Source organism: Cryptotermes secundus, unplaced genomic scaffold, assembly GCF_002891405.2.
Source record: "Cryptotermes secundus unplaced genomic scaffold, Csec_1.0 scaffold120, whole genome shotgun sequence".
Taxonomy (NCBI): Eukaryota; Metazoa; Arthropoda; class Insecta; order Blattodea; family Kalotermitidae; genus Cryptotermes; species Cryptotermes secundus.
In genome coordinates, this window is record NW_019742442.1 from 774,532 (window position 1) to 791,493 (window position 16,962).

The following is a 16,962-nucleotide window of genomic DNA, read 5'->3' on the forward strand; positions in this document are numbered from 1 at the left end:
CCCCCTCCAAGACTCCTGTTACTAATTTCTGTTAAGAGGCTGAGTCGACCCCAGGGCTATATTATAGCTGGAAGGATTAGGTAAACTAAAGAATCCAATGACTTCAGTGGGAATCGAACCTGCGAACTTCCGGCTTGTAGCACAGTGTTTCAACCAACTACGCTACCGCGTGCTCCATTTCCTTCGAAATTCAATCATTTCATATTGTGCGTACATCTGAAAGAAAAATTCATGATTAATTTTTCTGAGAATTCTGAGTTTCAGCCAATGGAGTTACGTTAATCCTAAGAACATTCATAAAAGGCCCCAAATTCGATTGGAGATTGTAACAAAGCGGACTATGACTGAGGAACCAGCATGGTCTTTTACACTGCATGGACACTGGGAACCAGGATTCGAATTCCACTCAGGCCACGACAGTTTCATCACGATTTTTTGTGTTGCCCCGTAATAAAGGACACGTTACGATGCTGCGTCCCCCGTGCTAGAAATTCCACCGCTTCCCTAATAAGGACTGCGAAAGCCTCTGCCATACACGACCGGATCGGACGCGGTACAAGAAGGAAGATGAAAATATGGGAATGACAGCAAAATACGAACATGGTGCCATATGAGACATTTAATAAATGTTAGGAAATTATGAGCCATTCGGTTACACAACAAGAAATTCTTTAAAGTAAGTCAAGAACTAACAGGCGTAAGTGTCGAAGGGGGGCCATGAGCTACAGTTACTAGCAATTGTTTTGCAAAGACATTGATTTCAAGTGGACTTTCGAGCATGTACGATTTATTTCGCAGGCGGAACCTCATAGAGCACACAAGACAGGATATAAGTGTCTGAAACACCACCAGTCATATCCGGTGAAAGAAAAAATGAAGTGAAGAATTAAAGCAGGCTGCCCACACTGACAGAACAAGACAAGATACGTAAAATAAATATGACCCAGTCATGCTTCGTGCTGTCGCCTGCCCGTCCCTTGTCTGGTCACTGTCAAAGTTAAAACACCGCAAAATGAAGACGGTGGAATGCGACAACACAAAATCATATAATCATTCCTTCTTGCGGGCAAACTTTCGAAATTTGTCTTCATCGTGGTGGAACTCAATCATAATACAAGATATTAAATCTGTCGGATTTGAGGTTCTCAAAGCGGTGAATCAGAAAAGTACCATCTTCTGGGTTGTGACGCCATCAACGATCTTTCGGAGGAAGCATTACTGGGGGTCGAAGAATATGCCAAGCAAACAACAAGCATGAAATCTTGGTTTATTCTAGCCCTGAAGATGGAGGCAATACGTTCCTCCGAAACGTCGCGGACTACAGGACTGGACTCAGAAAATATCATTCTTATAAATACTAAAACCTCTGCAGTCTTTCTTTTCATAAGAAGACTTCAAAGCCTATTTTCCCTCGTCGGTAAAGCGACCGGAGCGTGAAACTGACCACTCACTTCAAACTAGTGCTGAGGTCAAGAAAATGTGGATCTACACATCCACTCCACCATATGTCTTCATGACGTGGTGCTTAATTAATTAAGCACAGGGACAACTTTACCTTTACATACAAACATACTACGAGATGAGACGTTTCTATGACAACTGGTTAAATACGGTTTGAGTTCACTTCATTGATACAAATCAGAATTAAATTTGCATATAACTTGCAATGTAGACAAACCGGAAAACCAATTTAAATTAAAATCATATTATAAGTTTCGAAGAAGGCAAACATACCTCCCAATAAGTTCTATCTACTGGGACATAACACAATGTAGGCTGGGTGTTATATCCTGGAAGATAGAGAATTTCACATATCCACCATTGTACGAACCTCGAATCCAGGACGCATATTTCCGCATTAAGTTATGTACGAACTGTGCCAAAAATAAACGCATAAGATTACACATGTATGTAGATGAGACTTCAGTATTGATGAGTGACAGTGAGTTATAGAGTAATGGAAAACCGAGAAGGTTCAACCAATAGCTGAATAGAAAGGATAGATGTGGCACACAGACCAACTACAAACAGCGGCACGAACAATTCCAAAACAACCAAACAACAGGTAAAAAAGGCAAAGCTATCCCTGTATCAGTACGTGGAGGCCTATAGGGTTGTGAGACGTCGAGGCTCCCACATTTTCTCTAAACAATTGGCTAACAAATGGCGGTGAGGTTGTCATGTATTGGCCGTCTTATAGTACACTCTATCTCACATGTCACGTCACTACATGTTTCGGCATCACCGTGCCATCCTCAGGTGCGTTATTTACGCTAAGCTATTGCATTGCTCGCCATCATGTGTCGTTCATAAAATTATTTAAAATGTCCATCCTTCATCAACTATAATAAAATTTGTATACACTAAAACTTGTTAAGATTTATCATCTTATATGTCTTAATTCAAACTCGCGTATTGTATGATTCTTCCACTATGGAAGTCGTTTTTCTTATATTGTGTATACTGTGTCTTGTGATGTGTCCTTCCAACAAGGAGACATGCCCCGTCATACCAAATAGCAATACTGTTATCTAAGACACTACAAGAATATTTACAATTGCCAAACGTATATAATAGACATAACTCCAAACAACTAATGAATGATTTAAACATCATTATTATAGATGAAAACATAAGATTATGTTCTTTTGATATAGAAAACATGTATACAAACATACCCAAGAAAGATATAATGAAAATAACTAAGAATATACTACAACACAATCATAACATAAACATAAACAAACAGAGAGAAATTACGTGCATATTGAACACTATACTAGACCAAAATTATTTTCAATATGAACAAAAATATTACAAATAAACAGATGGTTTAGCTATGGGAGCTCCAACAACTGCAATTTTAGCATAAATATATATCCAGAACATGGAACACACACAAATATACGACATATTAAAGAAACAGAACATAATTGGATATTTCCGATATGTTGAAGACATACTAATATTATATGATATAAACAAAACAAATATTGACGATATGATTATAAAATTTAATAAACTACAACCAACGATAAATTTCGCAATAGCGAAAGAGAACCAGAAATCTATAAATTTCCTAGATATAGGAATATATAGAGGAACAGAAAATTTGCAATTTTCAATCCACCGCAAACACACAGCAACGGACATAATAATACCAAGTGACTCATGTCATCCACAAGAACACAATATATCTGGTATTAAATACCTTATTGATCGAGTAAATACTTACCCCATCACCAAAGTAGCAAAAGATACTGAGATAGCCACTATAAATAACATACTCGTAAACAATAAGTACAACACAGATATAATTACTAAACTAACTATAAATAACAGAAACCAAAACATTACAAAAAAAACAGAATATTACAGAGAATTCAGAAGGGCAAGAAACGAAATGGGCAACATTCACATACATAGGAAAAGAAACAAGAAACATTACAAAAATATTTCGTGACACAAAATTAAAAATAGCATTTAGAACTGAAAATAATTTACAACACATATTAAAATCATAAACACAAATAAGTAAATATAACAAAAGTGGCATATACAGAATGAAATGCCTTCATTGCCCCATGGAATATATAGGACAAACTGAGAGTAAATTTAATACCAGATATAAAGAACACATACACGACATAAGACACAATAACAGCAATACAGGATACCCGGAACACAAACACAGGACATGCATATGGTACAATAGAAAATACTATGGATATCATAGCAACGAATAAGAAAGGACAATATTTAAACACATTAGAAAACTATCATATATACAGAACAACAAAGAAAAACACGCATATGAACAATATAAATAAAGAACTATATAACCCAATATTTCAGGAATTACACACAATTTCCACAGAACAACATAACACAACCCCACCATCTACCCCCACAACATCATAACTCAATCAATACCATCAGTACGAAGACACACACACATCCAACATTACAACGCTCGCAGCCAACAAGGAAGGACACATCACAAGACACAGTGAGTACTAAACATTATAAAACAACACGTAACAGATAGAAGTCGAAAATAATAATAATAATAATAATAATAATAAGTACCATTTTCACGTTGCAGGTATAAACAATATAGGAAAAACGACTCCCATAGTGGAAGAATCATACAATACGCGAGTTTGAATTAAGACATATAAGATGATAAATCTTAACAAGTTTTAGTGTATACAAATTTTATTATAGTTGATGAAGAATGTACATTTTAAATAATTTTATGAATGACACATGATGACAAGCAATGCAATAGCTTAGCGTAAATAACTCACCTGAGGATGGCACGGTTATGCCGAAACATGTAGTGAAGTGACATGTGAGATTGAGTGCACTACAAGACGGTCAATACATACATATCATGGACGAGAATCAGTGCAACAGGACGCTAAAATACAACATGATTAGGTAAACTGAAAACTTGAGTGACCTCATCGCGAATCGAACCCGCGACCTTCCGGCTTTTAGCATACTGCCTTAACCAACTACGCTACTGAGTGCCCCCAACCAAATAACAGGAAGTTATAAAACCACTGCTCATTAACTTAACGTCCTATGTAAAAGTCGCTTATTATAGGTACAAATCAAACTACGAGAGTGTTCAAGTTACAATTCAGAGTGTTGTACACGTAGTTTGTGACTCGTGACATACGTGTTACAGGCATTAAAAAGGAGTGTCTAGGAATTAAATACATAATAATATTATATTTAGACACACTCCAACAGCAGAGGTTAATGCGTATATATACATATGATATTTTAAAACCAATTGATGGCGGAAATAAGAGGAATTATTACGACTTGTAATGGGGTGTAGGCAATTAAGAAACCTGTGACGAAGACTACACACAGCAGAATGTAAAATCACTTAAGCAAACTTTCCTATTTACGCTTTTCTTCTTCTAATTCATTACAGCCCCTCAGTAGGCCCTATATGTCTTTCTACTAACAGTAGGAACCATATTTGGAGATAACATTTTAGCTACTTGAAGATCTGGTATTTACGTAACGATTACAAAGTAAGCAGGCCAGCGTTGGTCACCAGACAGGATGGCACATATTTACATGCATACAAATTGAACAAATTGAACAGCTAACACAAACAGCATAAAATAATTTCTTAACCAGTCCGATCAAGTAGCTGCGTCAACTAGCGTACATACGAGTACATCTAGAATCATAAGAACAACGAGATCTGTAATGAAGTGTAAGAATGCAGTGATACAGCTTACGATGCTTCAGTACCATTCGGAAACTCGTTGCTGATTGGTATTTATAAGTGTCGTTCAGAATTTCGTAACTCATTTGTCTAATATTCGTATGCTTTACTTGTACAAAACCGATATAGTGGAGCACCCTGTATTCGGATAGGCTGGGAAACAGGTCGCTGTGGGTAGCAGATATCTGTTACAGAAACGGGTAAAGATATTGCAAAATAACGAAAGAATACATACATAATGTCACATCAATAAAAAAAACCGGGCTACATACGCACGGCAGATTTCCACAATAATCGCCGCCAGTCTGTTTCAAATGAGCTCAAGTCGTGAACTATGCCACAGCTTGTGACGATGATACATTAGTAAAAATATTCTGTTTTTAGACATTATCCAACGTCTTGTCTTTATCTAAATACCGTTTTATTTATTTTTCGAAAAAAAAAAAAAGCGTTTCGGAGACTGGATTATGTCTCCGTCCCTATCGACTTGGCCTAACTGAGTAGTTTTTACCTGAAGACGTCGATAGAATCCACTATCCGAAACGTTGTGTTTCGAAAAATAAAGAGGACGGTTTTTAGATAAAGACAATACGACTGATATTGTCCAGAAACATAATATTTGTGCCACAGCTGCCAGGGAAGCGGCACCAGCCGCGGTGGCAACCGTGGCAATTCAGATAGCCGGTGCTTGCCTGAACATATCCGCAAGCCGTTGTCTAATACGCTTTGTAATTCACGAATGAAATACAAGTTACTTCCCCATGCTGTTAGCACACTGCGAAGAAGGGTGGGAACAATAATAAGACGAACAAACGACGCTTAGAGAATATTACATTCCAGCGCACCAAAAGTGAGAGCATCGAATATGATTTTCATTTTTCATCAACTCTATTATATTCCATCAAATTATTACTTATTCTCAGGGCTGGTTTTACAGTTGTTGGGGTACCTAGCAATCAAATTTTTGAGGCCCCTATCAGTAACAACAAATTTATGTTATGATAAATAACTCTTTTCGTTTTGCTCTTGTTTCTTAAAATAACTAAAATATAAACTAACTTCTCGTGATTTTAGAGGACTAACTATCTCAATAAAATCTGTGCATTCTATTTGTTTTGTGGTGGGGCCAGGGCGGCTGCACAGTCACTCCCCCTTAAATTCGACCCTGCTTATTCTCGGTCCAGTTATACCAACTCTCGTCAGATAGCCTTGCTGCCCATATGAAATATTGAACAAAGAACGGAAGTACACTTACGCGATCACTGATTCGTGCTTCGTCGTTCTTTCCACGCTTCAGAGATGGCGCGCGAATAACTTTTCCCGCGCCCAGCGCCGGGTTCATGTTATCCATACCGTGTATTGATGCTGCATTCTCTGCCACCTAGTTGTCACTTCACTAACTGCAAACAATTCCACCACTTCTTAACCTGCAAACACATACATACACACATAAACATTAATACGTTTCTGTGAAGATGTCTCTTACGTACACTAATTAGATCTAAATGACTTGTGCTTGCACCGTCCGGGAATTTGACCCGGGTTCGAGCCCGGGTCAGGTCATGTGGGTTTTGTGGACAAAGTGGCACTGGGGCAGGTTTTCTCTGAGTACTTCGGTTTCTCCTGTCAATTCGTATTCCACCGATTGCTCCACAATCACCACCATCTATCTTCGGGTGCAGCAAGCAGAAGTACAAAATCATGAGAATGAATGTTCGCTCTATACGACAAGGCGAAGCCAGACAGAGAACTTGGAGGCGGTCAAGCCTACGACCGTTCGAGTGACGTCTGCCGTTGAAGCATAAGCTAAGACAGGCATGTCAAACTCAACTTGTACAGAGGGCCACCTCAGCCCTCTAAATAATAGTCCAGGGCCGTACTTCAGAATGGAAATATACATTAGATTTTGATACAAGGAAATTTAATTCTATTTATTATTTAGGAATAATTTCAATATAATTACCTAAAGTCACATATCTTGCAGTTTTAAAAAGCAAGAGAATGCCATTCTTGACAAGTATCAAACAACTTTTCAATATGTAATAAGAGAGATTACACAAGAAATTATGTTAGAAATAGCAAAACATTAAATTTCCTGCAGCCTGCTAATTTATGTCTGCGTGAGACTTCGTGTCTTCTGGTCTGTTGGAAAATTGTCTTTACAAAAATATTTCTACTACAATTTTAATATTGATTTTAATATCAATTAGCTCTAAAAGTTGAGGGGCCGCATGTTTGACACGGCTGAGCTAAGATATGCATCGTCTGCTCTGCAAAGCCTGAACTGACAGAGATACTGTATATAAGTATAAACTCAATATATATTTGTAATGCACATCTAACGAAGAGCCAAACGTTTCCAGAAGCACAAACTCAACCACCCGTCACAGAACATATTAAACAATGTATTTTTCTGGTGCCATGACAAACTGTTTGACCACAAATCGCCAGTCGTAAAGTAATTCGCTCGCCTTTTACGTTACTACCAGCGATCAAGCAGGCTAGTGTAGCGGTAACGCTCTAACTTGTATTCGGGAGGTGCTCGATTCGAACCTCGGTCGAGATACCTGCTATACTGACAGGTTTCTCGTTGTCTTTTTCAGTCCCTTAGGCAAATTCCTGGACATTACGTGGATTTGGCCATGACCACTCCCGTTAAAATCCTTTCCTATTCATCAGTCATCATACACATTCAATGCTATATAGTCCAGATAAGAGTTCTGCAACCGGTGTGTCACCGCAAGGCATCATGTGTGCTGCCAACTGTTATAATAAACTGCACATTTGCACACTGTAGTTACAAAATGACAATTAGTAAAATTAAATTATTTAACTTCGAATGCATATCAATCTGCTGAGATCTGTGCGCTTTATACTTCTGTAAATGTAAAAAATCCGTTCTCCTACTGTTACTGATTCAAAAATGCTAATTCATTAAGTACCAAGCCACGAAGACAAATGGGAAAATGAAGGTATAGCTCCAGTCATTCTTAACCTCGGCACTGGATTGAAGTGAGTGGGCGGCTTCACGCCCCGGCCGCTTTATCCTCGGGAAAAGAGACCCCGTTACTCATTAAATAGGAGGATGGGTGGGCCCCAGAACCGGTGTGGACGTTGTGGATAAGAGATAATCTCATTTTCCTGCTGGGAATCGAACCCCGACTCCTCGGTCGTCTAGCCCGTAGCCCATCACTGTACCAACTGAGCTATGTTACTGATACACGTACAGTTTTTAAAGTTGCTGGGTTATACATGCATGACAAGTCTTTTCTGTTCGAAGTACCTTCAGTGGCAGTACGGGATCGAACACTGTACCGACCGTATAGAAGGCCTCTATGAATCCATGTCTCTGCAACAAACCTGACAGGTGCTGTAATTCAGGTTATTCGGTGGCGCTTTTTATATTCGTGCGGCGCTAGTTTATCGTAGGGTAGATCATGTCCTTGCAAAGAAACCTTGATGGGTGGCGAAACATCTCCCTCCTGTCAAACTGATTTATTTCCTCCTGGCTCAGTTTCTTTATTGGCCTGTATAACATTTCAGCGTCATTATATCAATGTTCCTCTATACCTCCTCACTCTCACTGCTACAAGGGCGCATGTAGTTCCGAACCTGGTTGGGTTGTGAGTCTATAACCGGACCTCTCTGTCTGAAGTTCTGTTCGAGCCATTCGTGCCCATTCCTTCCACTGTCGTGAATTTGTTTCCGCGTTTTACGTACAACTTTTCCACCTTCTTACAGCTGTATTCCTAACTGGTTTGAAGATTGAGAACAGTGCTGGTCAAATATTTGTGATTTAACGCCTCCTAACTTCCCATTACATATGTTGTTTTGCATCATGGACAAATCTAAGTGTAACGTATATTTCACCAAATAGTACTACTAATGAAAGTGAAAGTACGGTGTAATCAGTCAGGAAAAAAGAAACTAAAAAGAGTGTGGGTCGGCAGTAAACCGATTAATTATTTGTATTTCTAGTACTGTCATGTCACATGTCCGATACCCGAGTGTCGTGTGTGTGTGTGTGTGTGTGTGTGTGTGAGAGAGAAAGAGAGAAGTAAAAGGTAAAGCTATCCCTGTAACAGGCCGTGAAGGTCCATAGGGTTGCGAGACGTCGAGGTTCCCACATGTTCTATACAATCGGCTCACAGATGGCGGTAAGGTTGTCAGCCTTACGCGCCGGCCGCCCTTCACCCCCAGGAAGAATCCTGGTACTCATTTCTGCTAGAGGCTGAGTCGACCCCAGGGCCATAGTGCGGCTGGAAGGATTAAGTAAACTGAAAAAATCAACCTCATAGGGACTACAACCCGTGACCTTCCGACTTGTAGAATAGTGCCTCAACCAACTATGCTACCGCGTGTCAGAGAGAGAAAGAGAGAGAGAAGTGAGAAACTTAGTAACAATGCTATGGTTCTAAGCAAGCTGAAGTGGCATTTTACAGCACGGCATTCTTCTCTGGCTAGCAAGGACATACCTGACCTATTTTCGTCGATCGACGTAAGAAAAGAAACAAAGCAGACAACGTTTACGACTTCATCAGTACGAGCTTCGGGAAAGGTCCAGGAAACTACTCATAAAATAGCTGAATTTATTTTAAAGTCATAAAATAATCGATATATTATTAATGCCTACTAGCAAAGCGATGGTGAAAATCGTTCTGAGTTCAGAAGCTGCTACAAAAGTTTCTAAAGTTCTCGTTATCAGCGGACAGTACCAGTCACCGAGTGACATGGGGGTAATTCTGAGGGACACAATTTCAGGAGTGACATCCATTTGGATAGACGAGTCTACTGTTTGCGCGAACTTAAGAGCACAAACTTGATACATCTGATGAAGACACGATCACAAGCAGCCTCTTCTTCTGCGAGGAACTTTTATAGCGAGCAATCGGTGACGAGATATTCTGTGTTACTGACAAATACTTTGGCGAAAACGGATTGAAATAAAAAGACTGCACAAGTGTCTAGACAAATGGGCAGTCATCGATGACAGTAAAGAAATCTAGTAACGAAAGCGCGTGAACTGAATCCAGAAATAAGATTTGGCTACTGCTTTATACATCACGAAGAAATTTTACCCGACACTGTGAACGTCCCCCCCCCCCATTAATTTAAGTTACAAAAATTGTTGGTTTCGGGACATTGCAGACTTTCAATTCACGGCTTTCCTCGATTTTGTGCCAAGAACTGGGCTCCGAGTGTTGTCATGTGGGGAAACACATTAACTCGTGGTTATGAACTTCGTGACGAGGTGCAAGCGTTTTCTACCGTTTCAGGAGCATGAACACGCCCAGTTACTTGCTGATAATGAGTGAATAGCTGAACTGGTGTACTTAACGGGTTTTTTTCGTTCACTTAAACAAACTCAACAGAAAAATGCAAGGCAAGAACGAACATATCCTGAGTTGTATGGATAACATTCAAGGATTCTGAAAGTTGTGGCTAACAAACATCGCCAAAAGGTCCACTGAGATGAGCCTAACAGTGTGCTCGCTTGCCGAAGCCGATTTGTGTCGCTGAAGAACGTATTAACATACCGCAATAAAAGTTTTCGGCCTACGTTTAAAAGAGTGTGGAATATTTCGACTGAAGAAAGCAGTCTTCTTGGATTTGGCACCGTGTATATGTGGTGTTAACCGACGTTTCGGAGGAACGTATCGCCTCCATCTTCGTCTGCTTTTACCGGTTCTCACGGTCTCTTCGCTTGCGGATTTCTTATATTGTTTTCCTTCTACCCTGAAGATGGAGGCGATACGTTCCTCCGAAACGTCGGTTAACACCACATATACACGGTGCCAAATCCCAAAAGACTGCTTTCTTCATAGCCACCGCCGTGAAAGCCTCAAATCTTACATATTTCGACTGAGTTCGTGGTCCGATCGGTGTTCTTCTAACATGTCCTCCTCTGGAAGCTCAGGAAGAATTCACGACCTTAGGATAGACAAAATCCTTAGACTAAAATGTCGTGAGCTATTAATAGACACATCTTGGCTGTCGGTAAAGGAAGGACATTCTTTGACTTCCGAGATTGTTTTAGAATTTCTTTCCCATTTTTGAGAACATGTTTACGCGAACTGGGGCTTTGACGGCGACGGGAACAGAAACCCCAAGGCGGAGTCACTAAGACCCACTGATGAAAAAATGACTTGTATTATCTGTCATCTCTCCGCGTATCGGTCATTTCTACTCAACAAAGCATACACAAATATCACAATTAAACGGCATAAAGAAACCCATCGATCGTTTGGCTTATACATATAATAATTTGCATGCCAGTTAAATATATTACATATTTTTTTAATTAAAAGTTGAAATATAATATTAAAACAATATCATAAGTCCTTTGATACAATTCATTTAGATTTCGATAAAATTGCATTATGTTAACGTCAGCCTTTCATAATTAGAGTAATACACTCATGCGTGCGCGAGTACGCACGCATACACGCACAATTATTCTACATCGTCAGTGTTATCTTCCGTTTTCACATTTCTCCATTCATACAGGGCTAGAACTTAGATGGATATACACATTTATCGCCATGTGCAGTTTGGTACCGCTTTCAAGAGGCTAAATTTTCTGGTATGCCGTCACGTGTCTGCCAAATTAGTCTGTGACCCGTGTGAAAGACTGCGGAACACTGGTCCAAACAGACTGCGTAAAATATCTCATACAAAGAAAGCAATACACTGTTTGCCCACAACAAACTAATACAAAAGTACACAAAGGAATAGCCAAGCCAACGTTGATAACTTATCTGATAATCGAATATCTGTAACCATTTGGAAGCTTTCAAACGAAACCATAAAATCGATATTACGCTTATATCCTACTTAGGACTCTGTGATAATGAATGTCTTCAAAACATCTGAATAATCATATAAGTAAAGGAAAAAACGTTGTCCATATGCTTAACTAATTAAGCACTACGCCATGAAGGAGTATGGGGAAGTGGATGTACAGATCCACGTTCTTTAGACCTTGGCACTAGCTGGAGATGAGTGGTCAGCTTCACGCTCCGGCCACTTAACCCCCCTGGGAGAGAGTCCCTGGTACCCATTGGGTAGGAGGTTGGATGGACCCCAGAGCAGGTCTGGATGACGTGGAGAAAATTCTTGACCCTACCGGGACTTGAACTCAGACTCGTCGGTCGTCCAGCCAGTAGCCAGTCGCTATACCGACTACGCTAACGCGGGTCCTATTGTACAAGTGCATGCGGTAATGTAGAACACAGATACGTGGTAGTATATACGTCCACCGATACCTGATAACTCAAACAAAACGAAAATAGTGAAAAGCTAGTGGAACCTGGCTTATCTACGGAGAAAAGGCAGGTACGCATACTAATTCTCGCTGTAAAAAGGGAACATTAAGTTCTTGGATAAAATTAAACAAACTTGCTTCATATTTATGTCACAATCCGTATAGTAAAACAATCAGGAACTTCGGAGCAATAATTATATAATATCCTACAGTAGTTTCACGCATAATTTCTACTAGTAGAAGATTCCATCTACCTACGTCAAATTTACCATACATATCAAAGATTCGCAACGTCGCCATATTTGTAACTGCTTCTGGGTACGTTTATGACACATTTCCAATACAAAACTTCGCATGCCTCGTCCCTGTGGTTCATTAGGTAATGCCATGAAAAGGGCATTAAGTATATGCAGGGTACAGGCCTACACCTGAGATGTGAACGATTCTACAGCGATTATTTTCATTACATAGAATAGGCTGCAATGAAAAATAAAGGCGGTTGAGAAACGTTTTGTGGTGAAGTTTTATATTCAAACTTTTACACACCCCCAACGACGGCACCACGATCAGCGCGACAGTTAAGATCGCGTGGCCCGAATATTCCGCTGATAAACAAGTCGGAAGTAAGAGACGTCAGTCCAGCTCATTCCTTCGAAAGCTCAGGCAAAGTGATAGCCAGTGTGGCCACGTAAACAGCATTTTCTGTGCAGCTCATCGGATATGGAGGTCAGGCTCCTACAAAGCAGGAGATACCTTGGCTGGCTGAATGGCTATCAACGTTTAAAAAAATATTGTGCACCATAAAGTTACTTTCCTACACACTTCATTTAGTTAGCATTTTGTAATTACACACACACACACGGCCTACAGAGCTTGCCAACATTTACATACTGAAATAACAGCTCACGATGCTTTATCGCCATTGCTTTACAACACGCCATTAGGAAGGTCCAGGAAAACCAGGTGGGACTGAAATTAAATGAGACACACCAGCTGCTGGTCTACGGTGATGTGAATCTACTGGGTGATAACACAGAAACTATAAAGAAAAACAGAACATCTTTAACTGGCGGTAGTAAGGAGGTTGGTCTAGAAGCAAATGCAGAGTTGGGGTCTCGTCACCAGAATGCAGGGTAAAATCATGACATAAAGATAGCTAACAGATGTTCTGAAGATGTGGCACAGTTCAGTTATTTGGGAAAGAGTACAACAAATCAAAACCCGATCCAGGAGGAAATTAAGAGACTGAACTCGGGTAATGCTTGCTACCATTCAGTCCAAAGCCTTTTGTCTTCTCGTCTCTAGTCTAAAAACATAAAAAGTATAATATACAAAACTATATTTTTTCCTGTGGTTCTGTATGGGTGTGAAACTTTGTATCTGACATTAGGGTAGGAACATAATAAACTGAGGGTGTTTGAGGAGAATATTTGGACCGATGAGGGATGAAGTGACAGGAGGTTGGAGAAAACTGAATAATGAGGCATTTCATAACTTGTACTCTTCTCCAAGTATAATTAGAATGATCAATTCAAGGAAGATGAGATGGGCAGGGTTGGCAGCACGAATGGGGGAGAAGAGGAATGGATATAGGATATTGGTGGGAAAGCCAGAAGAAAAGAGATCAATAGGAAACCAATAAGTAGGTAGAAGGGCAATATTAAAATGGATCTCAGAAAGATAGGATGGGATGGTATGGATTGGATTGATCTGGCTCCGGACAGGGACCAATGGAAAGCTCTTGTGAACAAGGTAATGAACATTCGGGTTTCATAATATGCTGGCAAGTTCTTCAGTAGCTGCGTAATTAGCGGTTTCTCAAGAAGGTATCAGATCCACGAGGTTAGTGACAACTCACGCTTATCTGAATTGTGCTTTGATAAACACGAATTAAAGTACACAAACATCTATCGTCATAACTTACTTGTTTTTAAAAACAATATGATTTTCATTGGCGATAACAGAGATAAAACAACTGCTCAGCGTCTCATGACTTTTATTGAAGGAATTAGCAACACTACCAAGCTACAAAGAGGACTAGATGCAATTAGTGAGTTTAGCGCTGAAGGTAATGAAACCTAGGGTTATCTATAAAGGGAAAGGAAATTCTGTTCAGCTTCTAAACTGTGAAAGAAAGAACATGAACCACGAACTGCTTAGCTGATGACATGAGTGGATGGCTGGAGCTACATAAAAATTAAACTCAAGTTGTTCATTTGATTTTTTAGACAGCAGCGACTTCTGACAGATGCGAGTAAGGTAAATTTTGCGCAATGCCTCCAACATCGCATTCCCTTTTGGCATTCTGCATACTGCAATGGTTTCCATTAACACCATCCTACAAGTTCCTTCTCCTAACAGCAATACCATAGTTGTGAAACCGATCATGAATGTAGTAATCTACCTAATAGGGCATTATTTGCGACTTTCAACATAAACAAATAAGATAACGACAAACAAAAGGATTTTTGGCTCGAGTTATTTAGTCAGGAAGTGGAATTTCTTCAGCAGATATAATGGTAATACCGTCATGACTTAGTGGCCAAATTCTCATTTCTGATAACGGGGCAAGAGCAGTTAAACCTACGGCTGGCATTATGACAAAAAAAAAACTTTATGTCCAACATCGTACTGTTTACACTTCTGCCGTATTAAATGGGTTAAATGTATCGTCGCGTGTTTGCTGGGCAACGCGACAAGAAATTTTGTGGGTTCTCGGATTTGAACGAATATTTTTATTGGACATTTCACTCTTTACACTCACACTTAAAACTATTCTCAATTTATAACGTCGTCGGACGTTTCCTCTTCAATATTACAATCACTTGCACCGCTGATCTTAATGAAGTGTCTTCTGCTCGGAGTTCAACGGTTCTTGGTCCTCGTCGGATACGAACTCTACAGATCCCTTGTCTGAGAAGAATTCTTCAGTTCTTATCAGACTAGAACAGAAGAGTTCTTATCCGACGAGGACCAAGGACCAACGACTTACACATGCGACAGTATATTACAGCTGATGCATTTCACATATTTTTCACATTCATCATTGATTAGAATGATGATTAAAAACAAAAGAAAATGAATTTATCGCGTGTTTATATAGGTATTGTCACGTGGGGCTAGAAACAAAACTTCCAGTCACTTCAGCTCATCCAGCGTGTCTGTTGTAATGACTCATGATTCATTCACATCCACAGAATTCAGTCACGAATACAAATTAACAGCAATAGAAACAATAGTATTGTCTTCAAAGTGTGTGAATTTATTATCGCCTTAGAAGACTATTTCTGAGAAGTTCACTTGAATTACATTACGTTTCTTTGGAGCGTTCTTGCAACAATACTCTTTCTCCTGGTGCAAGGAAAATAGGTCGATCACTGCAAATCTTCGTTCCGCTGTAATGCACCTTCCTACTTGAACAGAATCCGAAGTGTCTGTTGCCTTAAGGCACAGAAAACTTCTCTATCCCACATACAGCCCTTAGTATGAACAAAAGCCTGCCAGAGAGAAGTGCACACTTCAGTTATCTGGGACACGTAAGAAAGCTAATGCTTGTATCGATTTCTACTTTACAGACTTACCATCTGCGAACAATAATCAGATCCTTATGGCCAAATCGCAACCGCCTCTGTGGTCTAGTGGTCAGAGTTCCAGAGATCCCGGGTTCGATTCTCGGAGCTACCACATTTTCTGAGAAGTAGTGGGTCTGGAACGGGGTCCACTCAGACTCGTGAGGATAACTGAGGAGCTCAATCCCTTTACCAGATTAGCAGGTGCACTGTCTCGTTTGCACTACCGACTGATTTCACAATAATAAACATGCACCACAGTTGAGTAACTGATTAATATGAAGCCCACTGGATACCAAAATTACAAAAAGTATATGTGGATGATACGTGAAGGCCTATTTAAAATCAGCGAAACAGATTATAAAGAGGGTAAAGAACAGTGTTACAATCCGGTGTGAACGCCGAACAAAAGTGTCTCAGCAAACAGAATTCCCAACAACATAAGAAGCATGTTTCGGTAACATTGTATGCAGTATAATTATATCCCTCCTTATTTAAGAAAACATTTTTTTCTTTCTCATATAGGCCTATGCAGTACTGTGTGAAAGTACTGTGCCGGTGAAGGGCTATATCACGCAATTCAGCCGGTTTTACATGTTTTCAGAACTCCCAAATATTAGAAACTGTTTTTTTAATGCCGTCTGTCTGCACGCTAAGTCTAAACGGTTGAACGAGCTGTATTCATTCATATTCGATCGGAGCTCGGAAACTATGAGAATTCTAGTTCCATAAATAGCAGCCCTCAAAAGCCCCCACCCCCACAACAAAATTGTGATTTTCTTTAAAATAGCTGAAACGATGTTGATTAATTTTCAATAGCTTATGCAGGCCATCTTCCTAAATATAACTGCACAGGTAGTATCTTCAGGAAAATA

The 16,962-nt window shown here is 39.7% G+C and overlaps 1 protein-coding gene across 2 annotated transcripts in view; it reads right to left on the minus strand.

The window, feature by feature from the left end:
* The window catches only part of LOC111873083 (mitogen-activated protein kinase-binding protein 1), a 254,773-nt gene that overhangs the window by 176,320 nt on the left and 61,491 nt on the right, over positions 1-16,962 (minus strand). For both annotated transcript variants that reach the window (XM_023867486.2, XM_023867487.2), the window contains exon 2: positions 6,510-6,681. In XM_023867486.2, coding sequence (XP_023723254.1) covers positions 6,510-6,605 — 96 coding nt within the window. In that variant the 5' untranslated portion in view covers positions 6,606-6,681. The remainder of the gene's footprint in view (positions 1-6,509; positions 6,682-16,962) is intronic.